The 18,312-nt window shown below is 41.7% G+C and overlaps 1 protein-coding gene across 1 annotated transcript in view; it reads left to right on the forward strand.

The window, feature by feature from the left end:
• Positions 1 to 18,312, forward strand: part of LOC106577489 (TBC1 domain family member 14) — an 86,886-nt gene that overhangs the window by 27,073 nt on the left and 41,501 nt on the right. The window contains exon 3 of the mRNA XM_014155520.3: positions 7,475 to 7,598. Coding sequence (XP_014010995.1) covers positions 7,475 to 7,598 — 124 coding nt within the window. The remainder of the gene's footprint in view (positions 1 to 7,474; positions 7,599 to 18,312) is intronic.

Genomic DNA, 18,312 nt, shown 5'->3' on the forward strand with positions numbered 1-18,312 from the left:
CCCGTGGCCTCCAACTGCTCTTAAATGCAAGTAAAACTAAATGCATGCTCTTCAACCGATCGCTGCCCGCCCGTCCAGCTTCACTACTCTGGACGGTTCTGACTTAGAATATGTGGACAATTACAAATACCTAGATGTCTGGTTAGACTGTGAACCCTCCTTCCAGACTCACATTAAGCATCTCCAATCTAAAATTAAATCTAAATCTAGCTTCCTATTTTGCAACAAAGCATCCTTCACTCATGCTGCCAAACATACCATCGTAAAACTGACTATCTTGCCGATCCTTGACTTCGGCGATGTCATTTAGAAAATAGCCTCCAACACTCTACTCAGACTGCATCCAATTTGCTATCACAGTGCCATCCGTTTTGTCACTAAAGCCCCATATACTGTGACCTGTATGCTCCCGTTGGCTGGCCCTCGCTTCATGTTCGTCGCCAAACCCACTGGCTCCAGGTCATCTATAAGTCTTTGCTAGGTAAGGCCCCCCTTATCTCAGCTCACTGGTCACCATAGCAGCACCCACCCATAGCACGCCCTCCAGCAGGTATATTTCACTGGTCACCCCCAAAGCCAATTCCTGCTTTGGCCGCCTTTCCTTCCAGTTCTCTGCTGCCAATGACTGGAACAAATTGCAAAAATCACTGAAGCTGGAGACTCATATCTCCTTCACTAACTTTAAGCATCAGTGGTCAGAGTAGCTCACAGATCACTGCACCTGTACATAGCCCATCTGTAAATAGCCCATCCAACTACCTCATCCCATACTGTTATTTTTTCTTCTTCTCCTTTGCACTCCAGTATCTCTACTTGCACATTCATCCTCTGCACATCGATCACTCCAGTGTTTAAATTGCTGAATTGTAATTATTTTGCCACTATGGCCTATTTATTGCCTTACCTCCCTTATCTTACCTTATTTGCACACACTATACATATACTTTTTTCTATTGTGTTATTGACTGTATGTTTGTTTATTCCATGTGTAACTCTGTCGCTGTTTGTGTCGCACTGCTTTGCTTTATCTTGGCCAGGTTGCAGTCGTAAAAGAGAACTTGTTCTCAACTAGCCTACCTGGTTAAATAAAGGTGAAATAAAAAAATTATCGGGCTAACTACTCCACTGACTCTTTGCAGCTAAAGAGGCAGCTGCTTCATTCAAAAACAAATCTATTGTGATCTAATTCTAATGTTGCTAGCTACACTAGTTATCTAGTTGTGGCCATCTAGTGTCAACAGAGACGAAAGAGGAAGCGAGACATCCCACTCCCTAATTTTTTGGGGTTACATTACAGTCAATGAACTAAGCAGACTAGACCCAGCTGCTAATGCATTGGTGCCTATGGGAGAGCCCCATATAAGCAGACCAGAACTGATTACATTTTTTTATGGTAAACCGGGACATCTTCGTTTATTCACCATCTTTTGGTATCCGCAAGGGCTTACTACAAATTCTAGCTAGCAACATTAACACAGCTTGATAGTTAGCTAAGCCAAACCTCGCTTAAGAAAGCACTGCCACCTTGTGGCCTGGAGTATTTTAATGAGGCTGATCGGCGTACGATCTGTGCTATGTGCACATCAAAAAGTTTGAATATTCTTGGTGTGTGAGGCTTTAGGCCTATTTTTAAAATAATGAATACATGTATGGGACTATGGCCATTGACGGAATTATCATAACCTACTCTGACGTTTATGAAGCTGTTTTTAAAAGTTCAACAAAAAGTTTTAACGGCTGGTTTTACATCCCTCTCGATCACAGCTGAGCTGTTTAGTGCAGGTGGTTTATTTTCGCTTTTGCGTACACAAATTCCCCTTCTTGTACTGCCTCTTGTTTTCCTCAGCTCTGAGTTGCCCTACTATCACTACTTTCAAACTACCTTGTCAAACCAGTGTTTGATCAGCGCACTGTGGTGACAACAGCATGCGCTCTGTGTCAAGGTTTATTCAAGTTTACACACGTGTTGTAGGCATTGGGGGCAACGACTTTTCTCTGCCGCTCCCTCCAATCAATTACTCTCTCGCTCTCTCGTGTGTGTGTGTGTGGTTACACATTCTCTCTCTTTCCCCTCCCCTTTTCTCAGTCAAACTCTTAGGCTGTGGTAGTGGGCTGTGGTTAGGATCTCTGAATGACACAGAACACAGGGTTACCTCTCAGCTGTGGGTGTCTATCCCTTAAAACATATATACTGTTCTCTTTTATCCTACTGAATACAACTATGGACTTCAGATTAGCAAACTTAGAAAACTTTGCTCTGTGAAGGTTTCAGTCAGTGCCCAGCTGTGCCCCCTGCACCCCAGAACTTCCCCAGTCAAGTTCCTTTATCACAGCGGTAGTTACTGCTGTTTAAGTCTGTGTTTATAGTGCTTAGTTCTCTTCAGTTATTGATTCATTTTCCCTGTAGGTAGGTAGGTAAGTCATTGAGAACAAATGTTATTTTACAATAACGACCTGTCCACAGCTCTTCAAGCTTCTTTCTAATCTAGATTCTGCATTGCAGGCAATGTTTCTATTTTTGCATTTTTGTAATTGTTTTTATGTGCCTGTCCAGTTATATATTGTAATATTTATTTTTGACCCAACCATTTTCTTCTCTGTCAAATCGTTACTTAACAGCATCATAACAATGTCTATGGGACCTGGTGTTGCGTAAGTAAATGTAATATTTACATGCAAGACCTCGGCTACTGATACAGTACTATAGCTCACACCCTTTGGCTGCTGTGAAGTGTCTTCCTACTTTCATGTGCTTTCATCTCGGTTTGTACTACCTATTGAGGGATGAAGGGAGAGCCTGGTGGGAGACAGGGACAGAGGATAAAGAGATCAGAGAGGAGTGGTACACAGAGTATGTTTGCTTTGAGTTGTGCCTTTTAAAGGCTTTGAAATAAATTAACCATATAATGGTTCTCAACGTCACATGAAAAACTGCTTCCTAAAATTCAAGTTGTGTTATGATCATTTTTCACTACATCATTAAAATCACTTTTGAAGTATGTATGGCATTGCTCATTCACTGCATTGCAATTTTTCAATTGAAATATTTCAATATTTGCCAAATTGACAGGAGGGCCTTCTCAAGTTTGGCTTCTTGTCAGAACCATAACATCGTGGACTTTGCCTCAGAGCCTGAGATTGCTAATTATAAACACACACACACAGCTGCAGCCATAAACACAGATACTAACATGATTAATGTTCTGGCCTGGGCACGAGGCTTTTTATTGTCCCTGTGTTTTGAGAATCAGCAGGCATAACTGCTCTTTGTTTGATGTGAGAGACCCACCACCAACCAAGTTTCCATTTACACAGCCCCTAGTGCACATTACTGTTAGGCGACACATCTTTCATGTTTACCTTCCTGACATTTTAAAGGTAGATAGCGATATGACATAGATGCAGAAAGTAAACAGCATAGTCGGTCAATTTCCGCAACAACTAAAAGTGTTGATGTGCGATTCTCAACTTCTCTGCTGTTTTGGTGCCGTGGCTAACACGCTGTGAACTGCGTGAAACGAACCCATGCACAAATGCAAGACTTTGCTCTCACGCAGTATCTTGCTCATCTCAGTATCTTTGGTGCTGCTTGTGGCAACGTCATTTTGCCGAGTCTACTTTTAATGAAGGGTGGAAAGGTTGGAAAAGTAACAAAGGATTAACTCTTGCGAGCGAAAGAATAGAGGGTTGTGTAATTATTTTCCTTGAGGAAATAGGACATAGCGACGTAGCTATGAAACCACCATCTGCGGGAACACTCAGCCCTAACGCCCACCACCCACAATTCCCAGCCAACGCGTCTCCGGTAAGGGTCCTCTATTCATTTTAATGTGTTGACCGTTGGAGAAATTGCTTGAGCTGCGCTGACAATTTTAAAAGAATGAATACCAATGGTCCAATATTCTAGATCACTGCTGTGCGTACACTTTCGGTGGTCTGATAGACTCAACACGAAATGTTTCTCGTTTATGCCCAAGACCATTGGCGCCTATGTTATATAAGGCAGAATCAGATTTAAGGAAGATTTTGTGCATAGTGTGCATACTGGTTATGCATTTGCACCTCGTCGGTCTTTCTCTAGATATGCATGTTTATTCATCTTTAAAGGTGCAGTCTGAACCTCTTGAACTTGTTTTGATTATGTAACGCATATGTCAACATGTTGTGAGCCATTGAAAAGATTAATCTTAAGGTCAAGTCCCAAAGGCTAGGCCTATATATTCGGCTCAAGTTTCCACATCCTTTTGTAGGCCGCAATGATGGGTCTATAGAAGCAGGTTACACAGTGTCATAACATGCCATGTCACCACAGCGTCCAATAGTGCAACTGGGTGGGTTCACTGGACCCAGAATGGTCATCAGAAAAGGTCAGGCAGATCACAGATAATGATCATGGACCTTTACTGGGACAACTGGAGTTTGACCTATTTCTCGAAGGCGAAGAATGTTCAGATTCAGGCACTGCCTGGAGCTTCTATATAGCCTGGCTACCTAACCAGACTGTGAGGTCAAACAATGGTGACTGGCAACTGCAGTGGTTGGTCTGGTTAACCAGGCTAGCTTTTATAGACACACTTTCAGATATTCCCCCTTTCTCATTGGAGATTGTTTCTGAGATTTAGCCTAATAGTTTTGAGTTACAGTTTTGAGACTCAAAATGACTGGTGCCAATGGTAATCTCTGTCTTTTGCCTTTTTTCCTGAGTTTTTCCTCACATCATCCACTTCAATGCTCCCCCCCTCCTGCCTTCTGAGAAATAGCAGGCCCCTCTGCCACTTGTTTTATTTCCCATGAAGGAGGTCTGAATGTCATTGTCGGTTACTTTGAACTGGCTTTCAGGCTTTGAGTTCTGTTTGTCTCGTGCAGTATCTTGACAGTGTGCTTTGAAGCAGAGCCCGTAGAAACTCAGACTAACAACTCATTGGCTAGTTTCTGGTCTTAGTTTTTTTTGTTGGTCCTAGCAACCATTAGGCAGGCACAAGTGTACACACACCTAGAGACTTGGATAGACTGTAAAAGTAGGGACACATTTTTCAATGGGAAGATGCAAGCCTCGGTCCTGTATCTCAGTCAATCTACTATCTGTGTTTTGAAGGCATTCGAGATGGGTTCCATGGGGGTGAGTGGGTCAAGGGATATGGGTCGTAATGGTCATGTCAAACAGCAGTCCCTGACCACTGACCTGTGTCCTCCAGAGTCTCTCTGTTGAGATTCTGGTGTAACTCACTCTGTGGTTTTTAATTCAATAATACGTACACAACAGTTGCCAGCTGTGTGAGTGTTTGTTGCTCTGTGTGAGTGAGTGTCAGGGAGCAGGTATTAGCGATCTGTTGGTCAATAGGCAGGCAGTAGACTGTTTTCATTGTGTGGTCAATGGGGTTCCAAAAAGCCATATGCTTTGTGTTACAGTACATTTTAAGGTGGCCTAACATTACTTTTCCACAGTAAAGATGCTTCATACTGTATAGGTAGTGAATTTAGGATTCTGTAATCCAGTGAGATTGTTAGATTTACCCTTTGCGGTGGCCATTTATGCTCATAGTAACTTTCCAAATATTCACACATTTTCCCTATGAAAGGAATTGTGTCAACAAAAAAGTCATTAGATAAGCCAATATCGTGTGTCTTATCCTGAATTGCTTTGCACTCTGTAAATCCATTGATTCGAAAGGTTCAGCTTCCTAACCAATAGTAACCTTATGGATTGCGTAGCACTTAGGCTAGTAGTAGAAAAGACAAGCTTACTCCACTGGAAAGCAGGAAATGAGCTGGCTAGCATCATTAAATGTATCTGCCTGTTACGTCACCTCTATTAACAATGAGGAAGTTGACTCGTTTATCAGATGATGTTTATTCATGCTTTTTCACTCTCTATTCAAGTTTTTAATTGAAGCCTTCCATTGTCTCTTTGTGAATCCTGCACCATAGCCTGTCTTGATGGAGAAATTAATGCAGTGTCCCTATCTGAAAGGGATGCAGACCATGTGAAAGAGATGGCCATGTTCATTATTATATGCGTTTGCATTCAGTTCTAAACATCATCCGCCCAAGCTAAACATACTGTTCTGACTGTCCTTGTGTTAGCTACGTTGTCTAGTTGGTACTACAAACGGTTGTCCAATGGAACATGTGAAAACGTTTCCTCTATTGAATAAGACACATTTTCAGTAAATGGTTAACCAGTAATGTTGATCCCTGTTTCACGTACAGAGATTAAATCACATTTTATTTGTATCGTGCCGAATACAACCTTACCGTTGTAAGGTTCTAAATTTCAGTAATTTACTCACGGACACTAGAGAAGCTTAACCAAGTTTACTTCTTCCCAAAGGGTCTATACAGCTGTAATTCAGACACAGACATGGTTTCCCCCGTTGTAGTATTCATACCCCACCTTGGGTAGAGTCTCCTCCTTATCGCTAAACATTGCATCATTATTGCAGGGCAGGGAGCTAAGTGATATGATCCTTCAGCGGTTTCTCCCCTTATCAGTACTGCCACATGCGATCGTGTTCCCTGCACTCAGCCCCTCCCAAGCTTCACTATGGCACCCCTCATGTCTCTTTTGGAACTAATGTTCCTATACTTCTGAGTATAACAATGTTCAAAGTTTACCCCAGAATCCAACACCGTGAAATGCTTACTTACAAGCTCTTAACCAACAATGGGGTTAAGAAAAAATGTACTAAATACACTAAAGTAAAAAATGTAATAACACAATAAAGATACAATAACCGAGTCAATGGCGGTACAGTTTGCTTTAAAGCTGAAGTCAATGGTGATACTGCCACATCCATTGGGATATTACAACAACAAGTAAGTTACTGCAAACAACAAACATGGTTTTTTTCTTCCCTTCAGACATCATTGCACGCGCGATAGAACAGCAGGATATAATAGAGGATGTCATTTTAAATAATATAATTTTTTGTAACCATGCTGCTTGATGCACCTCACCTCCGTTTAGTCTACAAAATAAAAACAATAACAAAGGTGCAGGAGCCGACAGTGGCGCTGCTTCCCCTAATTCAGATTCCATCTTTAATGCCAAACCCATTGATTTATTAGATTCTTCGCTGTGCTCTTTCTAGCCTACTTTATTTCAAGATGGTATTTTAAATTGAAGTGTAGCCCAGTGCTCTGTCCCTGGCCTGTACTGCTCCACTTTTCACATGGTTGGGTCTTTAACTGCCCACTGGCTCGGGGTGTGGCTTTGTGTTTAAATCTGTGAATTCACTTGTGCTCTTATCTCATGGACACACGCCAGCCAGCCTTTGTATTGCCGCTGTTCTCCGCCGTTGGTGACTTATTGAAGGGTGCCAGTGTGTGTTCACCTTTGGCTCTGGGTTTAAATGACTTAATTTACATGTTCTCACTCACTCACTCACTATCTTTCTCTGTCCCTCACTATTCTCTCTCTCCCCCTCCCTCTTCCCTCTCTTGCGCCCTCCCTCTCTTTCCCTCACTTTCTCAGGAGTCTGTTTGTCAAGAAAGTGAAGGACACTCAGCCAGTGGAGCAGAAAGACCCGGGATGGAAGCTGTTTGGGAAAGTCCTCCCTAGAGAGTGCTCAGAGAAACACCCCCAGAAAATACAGAAGGTACGCACGAGCACACACACACACACGGTTGTGTGTGTTGTGTTTCTCTACGGCTGGCCATGCTTTCCACCTGGCTACCCCTAACCCGGTCAACTGCCCAGCACCCTCCACAGCAACCACCCTCCACAGCAACCCCCCACCATTTCTCCTTCACCCAAATCCAGATAGCTGATGTTCTGAAAGAGCTGCAAAATCTGGACCCCTACAAATCAGCCGGGCTAGACAATCTGGACCCTCTCTTTCTAAAATTATCTGCTGAAATTGTTGCAAACCCTATTACTAGACTGTTCAACCTCTCTTTCGTATCGTCTGAGATTCCCAAAGATTGGAAAGCTGCCGCGGTCATCCCCCTCTTCAAAGGGGGTGACACTCTAGACCCAAACTGCTACAGACCTATATCTATCCTTCCCTGTCTTTCTAAGGTCTTCGAAAGCCAAGTTAACAAACAGATTACCGACCATTTTAGAATCCCACCGCACCTTCTCCGCTATGCAATCTGGTTTCAGAGCTGGTCATGGGTGCACCTCAGCCACGCTCAAGGTCCTAAATGACATCATAACCGCCATCGATAAGAGACATTACTGTGCAGCCGTATTCATCGACCTGGCCAAGGCTTTCGACTCTGTCAATCACCACATTCTTATTGGCAGACTCGACAGCCTTGGTTTCTCAAATAATTGCCTCGCCTGGTTTACCAACTACTTCTCTGATAGAGTTCTGTGTGTCAAATCGGAGGGCCTGTTGTCCGGACCTCTGGCAGTCTCTATGGGGGTGCCACAGGATTCAATTCTCGGGCTGACTCTTTTCTCTGTATACATCAATGATGTAGCTCTTGCTGCTGGTGATTCTCTGATCCACCTCTACGCAGACGACACCATTCTGTATACTTCTGGCCCCTCTTTGGACACTGTGTTAACTAACCTCCAGACGAGCTTCAATGCCATACAACTCTCCTTCCGTGGCCTCCAACTGCTCTTAAATCCAAGTAAAACTAAATGCATGCTATTCAATCGATCATTTCCCGCACATGCCCGCCCGTCCAGCATCACTACTCTGGACGGCTCTGACTTAGAATAAGTATTTGATCCCCTGCTGATTTTTGTACGTTTGCCCACTTACAAAGAAATGATCAGTCTATAATTTTAATGGTAGGTTTATTTGAACAGTGAGAGACAGAATAACAACAAAAAAATCCAGAAAAACGCACGTCAAAAATGTTATAAAATGATTTGCATTTTAATGAGGGGAAATAAGTATTTGACCCCTCTGCAAAACATGACTTAGTACTTGGTGGCAAAACCCTTGTTGGCAATCCCAGAGGTCAGACGTTTCTTGTAGTTGGCCACCAGGTTTGCACACATCTCAGGAGGGATTTTGTCCCACTCCTCTTTGCAGATCTTCTCCAAGTCATTAAGGTTTTGAGGCTGACGTTTGGCAACTCGAACCTTCAGCTCCCTCCACAGATTTTCTATGGGATTAAGGTCTGGAGACTGGCTAGGCCACTCCAGGACCTTAATGTGCTTCTTCTTGAGCCACTCCTTTGTTGCCTTGGCCATGTGTTTTGGGTCATTGTCATGCTGGAATACCCATCCACCGCCCATTTTAACCTGTTAGGGCTAGGGGGCAGTATTGACACGGCCGGATAAAAAACGTACCCGATTTGACCTGTTAGGGCTAGGGGGCAGTATTGACACGGCTGGATAAAAAACATACCCGATTTAATCTGGTTACCACTCCTACCCAGTAACTAGAATATGCTTATACTTATTACATATGGATAGAAAACACCCTAAAGTTTCTAAAACTGTTTGAATGGTGTCTGTGAGTATAACAGAACTCAAATGGCAGGTCAAAACCTGAGAGATTCCTTTACAGGAAGTGGCCTATCTGACCATTTCTTGAACTTCTTTTCCATCTCTATCTTTTACTAAGGATCTCTGCTCTAACGTGACACTTCCTACGTCGTCCATAGGCGCTCAGAGCCCGGGAAAAAGCTGAATGTCGTCATCCCAGCCCCAGGCTGAAACACATTATCGCCTTTCTCAAGTGGCCGATCAAGGGACTCTGGGCTTAGGCGCATGACCTGACCGCCCCGTCTTTGTGATTTTTTTTTCCCCCTCTGTTTGCCGAAAAGGAGATTCCCGGTCGGAATATTATCGCTTTTCTATGAGAAAAATGGCATAAAAATTTATTTTAAACAGCGGTTGACATGCTTCGAAGTACGGTAATGGAATATTTAGATTTTTTTTGTCACGAATTGCGCCATGCGCACGACCCTTCTTTACCATTTCGGATAGTGTCTGGAACGCACGAACAAAACGCCGCTATTCGGATATAACGATGGATTATTTTGGACCAAACCAACATTTGTTATTGAAGTAGCAGTCCTGGGAGTGCATTCTGACGAAGACAACAAAAGGTAATCAAACTTTTATAATAGTAAATATGATTATGGTGAGTGCTAAACTTGCCGGGTGTCTAAATAGCTAGCCCGTGATGCCTGGGCTATGTACTTAGAATATTGCAAAATGTGCTTTCACCAAAAAGCTATTTTAAAATCGGACATATCGAGTGCATAGAGGAGGTCTGTATCTATAATTCTTAAAATAATTGTTATGCTTTTTGTGAACGTTTATCGTGAGTAATTTAGTAAAATGTTAGCGAATTCCCCGGAAGTTTGCGGGGGGTATGCTAGTTCTGAACGTCACATGCTAATGTAAAAAGCTGTTTTTTTATATAAATATGAACTTGATTGAACAAAACATGCATGTATTGTATAACATAATGTCCTAGGGTTGTCATCTGATGAAGATCATCAAAGGTTAGTGCTGCATTTAGCTGTCTTCTGGGTTTTTGTGACATTATATGCTGGCTTGAAAAATGGGTGTCTGATTATTTCTGGCTTGGTACTCTGCTGACAATCTAATGTTTTGCTTTCGTTGTAAAGCCTTTTTGAAATCAGACAGTGTGGTTAGATTAACGAGAGTCTTGTCTTTTAAATAGCTGTAAAATAGTCATATGTTTGAGAAATTGAAGTAATAGGATTTTTAAGGTTTTGAAAATCGCGCCACAGGCTTCAAGTGGCTGTTACGTAGGTGGGACGAATTCGTCCCGCCTAGCCCAGAGAGGTTAATCTGGTTACTACTCCTGCCCAGTAACTAGAATATGCATATAATTATTGGCTTTGGATAGAAAACACCCTAAAGTTTCTAAAACTGTTTGAATGGAGTCTGTGAGTATAACAGAACTCATATGGCAGGCAAAAACCTGAGAAGATTCTGAACAGGAAGTGGCCTGTCTGACAAGTTGTTGTTCATCTTGGCTCTTTTTATTGAAGACTGAGGATCTTTGCTGTAACGTGACACTTCCTACGGCTCCCATAGGCTCTCAGAGCCCGGGAAAAAGCTGAATGATATCGAGGCAGCCCCAGGCTGAAACACATTATCGCGTTTGGATAGTGGCTGGTCAGAGTACTCTGAGACTCACGCTCGTGCACGAGGGCACGAGATGTTTTTATTTTCTCTCTCTTTGTATGTATACACGCTTTCCCGGTGGGAATATTATCGCTTTTTTACGAGAAAAATGGCATAAAATTTGATTTTAAACAGCGGTTGACATGCTTCGAAGTACGGTAATGGAATATTTCAAAAAATTTTGTCACGAAATGCGCCATGCTCGTCACCCTTATTTACACTTTCGGTTAGTGTCTTGAACGCACGAACAAAACGCCGCTATTTGGATATAACAATGGATTATTTGGGACCAAACCAACATTTGTTATTGAAGTAGAAGTCCTGGGAGTGCATTCTGACGAAGAAGAGCAAAGGTAATAACATTTTTCTTATAGTAAATCTGACTTTGGTGAGTGCTAAACTTGCTGGGTGTCTAAATAGCTAGCCCTGTGATGCCGGGCTATCTACTTAGAATATTGCAAAATGTGCTTTCACCGAAAAGCTATTTTAAAATCGGACATATCGAGTGCATAGAGGAGTTCTGTATCTATAATTCTTAAAATAATTGTTATGCTTTTTGTGAACGTTTATCGTGAGTAATTTAGTAAATTCACCGGCAGTGTTCGGTCAGAATGCTAGTCACATGCTAGTCACATGCTAATGTAAAAAGCTGGTTTTTGATATAAATATGAACTTGATTGAAGAAAACATGCATGTATTGTATAACATAATGTCCTAGGGTTGTCATCTGATGAAGATCATCAAAGGTTAGTGCTGCATTTAGCTGTAGTTTGGGTTTATGCGACATTATATGCTAGCTTGAAAAATGGGTGTCTGATTATTTCTGGCTGGGTACTCTGCTGACATAATCTAATGTTTTGCTTTCGTTGTAAAGCCTTTTTGAAATCGGACAGTGTGGTTAGATTAACGAGTCTTGTCTTTAAAATGGTGTAAAATAGTCATATGTTTGAAAAATTGAAGTTTTTGCATTTTTGAGGTATTTGAATATCGCGCCACGGGATTACACTGGCTGTTGAGTAGGTGGGACGCAAGCGTCCCACCTAGCCCATAGAGGTTAAACGCCCTGGCTGAGAGGAGGTTCTCACCCAAGATTTGACGGTACATGGCCCCGTCTATCGTCCCTTTGATGCGGTGAAGTTGTCCTGTCCCCTTAGCAGAAAAACACCCCCAAAACATAATGTTTCCACCTCCACGTTTGACGGTGGAGATGGTGTTCTTGGGGTCATAGGCAGCATTCCTCCTCCTCCAAACACGGCGAGTTGAGTTGATGCCAAAGAGCTCCATTTTGGTCTCATCTGACCACAACACTTTCACCAGTTGTCCTCTGAATCATTCAGATGTTTTTTGGCAAACTTCAGACAGGCATGTAGTATATGTATTTTCGAGCAGGGGGACCTTGCGGGCGCTGCAGGATTTCAGTCCTTCACGGCGTAGTGTGTTACCAATTGTTTTCTTGGTGACTATGGTCCCAGCTGCCTTGAGATCATTGACAAGATCCTCCCGTGTAGTTCTGGGCTGATTCCTCACCATTCTCATGATTGTTGCAACCCCACGAGGTGAGATCTTCCATGGAGCCCCAGGCCGAGGGAGATTGACAGTTCTTTTGTGTTTCTTCCATTTGCGAATAATCGCACCAAATGTTGTAACCTTCTCACCAAGCTGCTTGGCGATGGTCTTGTAGCCCATTCCAGCCTAGTGTAGGTCTACAGTCTTGTCCCTGACATCCTTGGAGCGCTCTTTGGTCTTGGCCATGGTGGAGAGTTTGGAATCTGATTGATTGATTGCTTCTGTGTACAGGTGTCTTTTATACAGGTAACAATCTGTGGTTAGGAGCACTCCCTTTAAGCGTGTGCTCCTAATCTCAGCTCGTTACCTGTATAAAAGACACCTGGGAGCCAGAAATCTTTCTGATTTGAGAGGGGGTCAAATACTTATTTCCCTCCATTAAAATGCAAATCAATTTATAACATTTTTGACATGTGTTTTTCTGGATATTTTTGTTGTTATTCTGTCCCTCACTGTTCAAATAAACCTACCATTAAAATTGTAGACTGATCATTTCTTTGTCAGTGGGCAAATGTACAAAATCAGCAGGGGATCAAATACTTTTTCCCCCCACTGTATAACCTAAACTCCGGTCATGTTTTTTTATTTGTATTTTATAGCATCCTCATTAGCCGGCGCCAATGGCGACAACTAGTCTTACTGGGGTCTGACCATAACACAAATACATTACAGACAAAAGAGTGTACATACATCTAAACATTAACATGTAGTGTGCGTGTGTGTTTGCATCTATCATTTACACACACATGTCAGTACACCCTTTAAAAGTTACAAGCTTATGCTGCTACTGTTTGTGATAGATGGTGGCATTCTGTCATTGCACCACACTATCACAAGGGGGAGTTGCTCTATCGATAGTTGGTAGTCTAAACTTTAGCAATTAATGGAGGCGTTTTTAATCTGAGAGTCTCTCCTCTGTCACTTTTGTCCTGCATCAGGCAACAACAACAAAAACTGTCAGTGGTCCTGGAGTTAAGAGAGAACATGGGTAAATACAGTTGGGGAATTTCACTTGACATGTGGACTGACGATTTTCGAAAAATAGGCACGGTGGGCTTTTGATTTCTCTCACACTAAAAACAGAAATTATTCTAAATAATAAACTGGCTTTATTAACAAATTAGTAAGAATGTCTCACCCCATGTTCAAGAATGGCCTTTTCCCTTTTCAGATTACAATTGCTCACTTTTGGTTATTTGAAACGAGATCATCTCCAAAATAATTTATTTTTTATTTTTTATTTTTTTATCAAGCCATAAAAAGTTGGTTGTAATTTCAGTAAAAAAAAAAAAAAAAAGTAAGGAACTTGTCTGCATTAAAGACAAAAATTTGTTAAAGAAAATTGTGATAAATAAAAATATATACCACCGCGTGTCATTGTCCTTTCATAATGCATCCTTATTTACAAAGTTATTATTATTAACCCTACGTTATAATTATATAAAAGCCCCTTAGGGCAAACCTGATCTATATGAGTATCTAACAAAAAATGCCCCTTAGATATTAATTTATAATCCTCCAATCCTCTAAATGTAATTATTGGTGGAGAGTCACGTCATTGGGGAGAGTCAGGCGGCATTGACTGAGTTGAAGAGGGCGAGGAACGAGATGGAGTCACATTCCATGCCAGGCAAACATGCAGATGTTTATTTTAACTACATTTTAGTTGCAACAAGTTTGATCGGGTTTAAATCAGGAGACCTACATGTAGAGATGAAAAATATATAAATGTTTAGATATACTGTAGGTCTACCGTAGGCGACATGTCACTAGTGTTGCGTAATTTGCTGTTGTGTTGTAGGTCTTTTATTTATTTAACCTTTATTTTACTACATAAAGGTCTACTTACTCTGCTGGCGTCTTGACCCAGTTTATGCCCTCATTTGCAATGCAAACCATAACGAATTACTATGGGAATAAGTGGAAGAGGGGGAAAAGTAAGGAACTTCTGTCGGCCCTGGAGGCCTTTTGAAAACATGTTTTCACAAGGGCTATTAGCAGGACAAAGACACGATGTGGTCCCAAAAACACCTCTCTGACATAGGGTCCAGCATATCTCTTGATTATATTATTGAATGTCTCGCAAGCTTTGATCTGGGCCTGCAGAACGCAAAGTTCATTTTGAATAATAAGATGTGTGTTATAAGCTTTATTTTTCCTTATCTAACTAACAGTGGTTAGCTAGCTTGACGTGTTTTAGTGTTGTATGCATTGCATCTGTACCATCCCATAGCCTACATTGCCTATGAAGTGTGACTGGCTCATCTGTGGATGTTACTGAGAAAATGCCTTCTTTTATATTTTTTGTTGTCTCTGCTGTTGACTCCCCAACATGGCGGTTCGTGCATTCTGATTGGCCTAAAGTGAAGTTGTTGGCTACTGTTGAGCTTTGCTATTCTACAAGTAGAAACGGTATGTTCGTACCACTTTTGTTCTAGCAAGAGTAGAAACGGCCTCCAACTGTGATAAGTACCTTTTCAGCATTCTATGGGCAGTGAGATTCTTGGTGTTTCACGCTTCAAAGCACTGTGGGGTGAACGGTGAAAAGAAACCACATACTGCTTTTGGTTCTATTCATGCGAGGGTGATAGAGGACTCTGAAATATGACTTGTCATATTACAGTAGTAGCCAGTCTCTTGACCCAATGTCAAAGTTTGTATCTCTCTCTATATAATCTCTCCTTTGCTTCTTCTAGGGTGAGAATACTGTATTTGTACGTGTGTCTGTGTGGGTGGTTGACGTTTTAAGCATGAAAAATGTATTTTTGTGATATGATACTAAGTCTGAATATTTGAAATGTATGTGGTCGGTTATCATTAAAAAGAAATGCCACATTTTATGAACCGTTTCATACAATTGAGCGTTGAATTTGTCCTCAGTGTGACATGACAATTATTATTCTTAAGATAGGCATGACAAATAACGATGACATGTATCTCACAATAATGTGTTACCTTGTGGAACTTAAGTACAATTAGGCATTATTTTCTTTGATTATGGTACAAAAGTGTCTGTTCTCTCATTTTTTAATAATATTTACGTTTAATTTTGACAAACCTTTTCTAAATCCACAAACCTACTAGTGGGGCATGCGGAGATCACTTACCATATGTTCCATTATGATTTTTATTTTTCCCATGATGAAAAACATTTCATTCTCCAATTTCAATTGTCACACCAAAGGACATGTCACACCATAGGATGAAAGAAAGAAGTAGTCAGTTAAAAATAGATGCCAAATAGGGAAGAAAAAGTGTAATACAAATCAAAATATGTTATATTTGAGGTTCTTCAAAGTAGCCACCCTATGCCTTGATGGCAGCTTTGCACACTCTTGGTATTCTCTCAACCAGCTTCATGAGGAATACTATTCCCACAGTCTTGAAGGAGTTCCCACGTATGCTGAGCACTTGTTGGCTGCTTTTTCCTTCACTCTGCGGCCCAACTCATCCCAAACCGTCTCAACTGGGTTGAGGTCGGGTGATTGTGGAGGCCAGGACATCTGATGCAGCACCATCACTCTCCTTGGTCAAATAGCCCTTACACAGCTTGGAGGTGTGTTGGGTCATTGTCCTGTTGAAAAACAAATGATAGCCCACTAAGCGCAAACCAGATGGGATGGCGTACCGCTGCAGAATGCTGTGGTAGCCATGCTGGTTAAGTGTGCCTTGAATTCTAAATAAATCAGACTGTCACCAGAATAGCACCCCCCCCCCCCCCACTATCGCCCCACCTCCTCTATGCTTCACGGTGGGAACCACACATGCGGTGATCATCCGTTCATCTACTCTGTGTCTCACAAAGACCCGGTGGTTGAAGCCAAAAATCTCAAATTATCAGACCAAAGGACATATTTCCACCAGTCTAATGTCCATTGCTCGTGTTTCTTGGTCCAAGCAAGTCTCTTCTTATTGGTGTCCTTTAGTAATGGTTTCTTTGCAGCAATTTGACCATGAAGGCCTGATTTTTATGCAGTCTCCACTGAACAGTTGATGTTGAGATGTGTCTGTTACTTGAACTCTGTGAAGCATTTATTTGGGCTACAATCTGAGGTGCAGGTAACTCTAAGGAACTTATCCTCTGCAGCAGAGGTAGCTCTGGGTCATCCTTTCCTGTGGTGGTCCTCATGAGAGCCAGTTTCATCATAGCGCTTTTTGCGACTGCACTTGAAGAAGCTTTCAAAGTTCGGATTGACTGACCATGTCTTAAAGTAATGATGGACTGTCGTTTCTCTTTGCTTATTTGAGCTGTTCTTGCCATAATATTGACTTAGCCCTATTTGGTAAAAGACCATCTTCTGTATTTCACCCCTACCTTCTCACAACACAACTGATTGGCTCAAACACAATAAGAAGGAAAGAAAATTCCACAAATGAACTTTTAACAAGGCACACCTGTTAATTGAAATGCATTCCAGGTGACTTCCTCATGAAGCTGGTTGAGAGAATGCCAAGAGTGTGAAAGTGTGCAAAGCTGTCATCAAGGCAAAGGGTGGCTACTTTGAAGAATCTCAAAATATATTGTTTAACCTCTCTGGGCTAGGCGGGACGAATTCGTCCCACCTACGTAACAGCCACGGCTATCCTGTGGCGCGATTTTCAAAACCTTAAAAATCCTATTACTTCAATTTCTCAAACATATGACTATTTTACAGCCATTTAAAGATAAGACTCTCGTTAATCTAACCACACTGTCCGATTTCAAAAAGGCTTTACAACGAAAGCAAAACATTAGATTATGTCAGCAGAGTACCAAGCCATAAATAATCAGACACCCATTTTTCAAGCCAGCATATAATGTCACCAAAACCCAGAAGACAGCTAAATGCAGCACTCACCTTTGATCTTCATCAGATGACAACCCTAGGACATTATGTTATACAATACATGCATGTTTTGTTCAATCAAGTTCATATTTATATCAAAAACCAGCTTTTTACATTAGCATGTGACGTTCAGAACTACTTCCGGGGAATTTACTAACAGTTTGCTAAATTACTCACGATAAACGTTCACAAAAAGCATAACAATTATTTTAAGAATTATAGATACATTACTCCTCTATGCACTCGATATGTCCGATTTTAAAATAGCTTTTCGGATGAAGCACATTTTGCAATATTCTAAGTACATAGCCCGGCATCACAGGGCTAGTTATTTAGACACCCACGCAGTTCAGCCTTCACCAAAATCACATTTCCTATAAGAAAAATGTTCTTACCTTTCTTGTTCTTCGTCAGAATGCAGTCCCAGGACTTCTTCTTCAATAACAAATGTAGGTTTGGTCCCAAATAATCCATCATTATATCCAAACAGCGACGTTTTGTTCGTGAGTTCTAGACACTATCAGAATGGTAATCCACGGTCACGAGCATAGTGCATGGCGTGACAAAAAATGTCTAAATATTCCATTACCGTACTTCGAAGCATGTCAACCGCTGTTTAAAACCATTTATCTCGTAGAAAAGCGATAATATTCCGACCGGGAATCTGCAATAAACTAAACAGCCGAATTAAAATACTCCACGGGGGCTAATCGCGCACGCGCCTCACTCCATTGTCACCTAATGGGACACTTGAATAAGATGATAATCTGTTTCAGCCTGAGGCTGCCTCGTCAACCTTCATGATTTTCCCGCGTCCTGAGAGCCTATTGGAGCCCTGGGAATTGTCAC

This window comes from Salmo salar, chromosome 18, assembly GCF_965601325.2.
Source record: "Salmo salar chromosome 18, fSalSal1, whole genome shotgun sequence".
Lineage (NCBI taxonomy): Eukaryota > Metazoa > Chordata > Actinopteri > Salmoniformes > Salmonidae > Salmo > Salmo salar.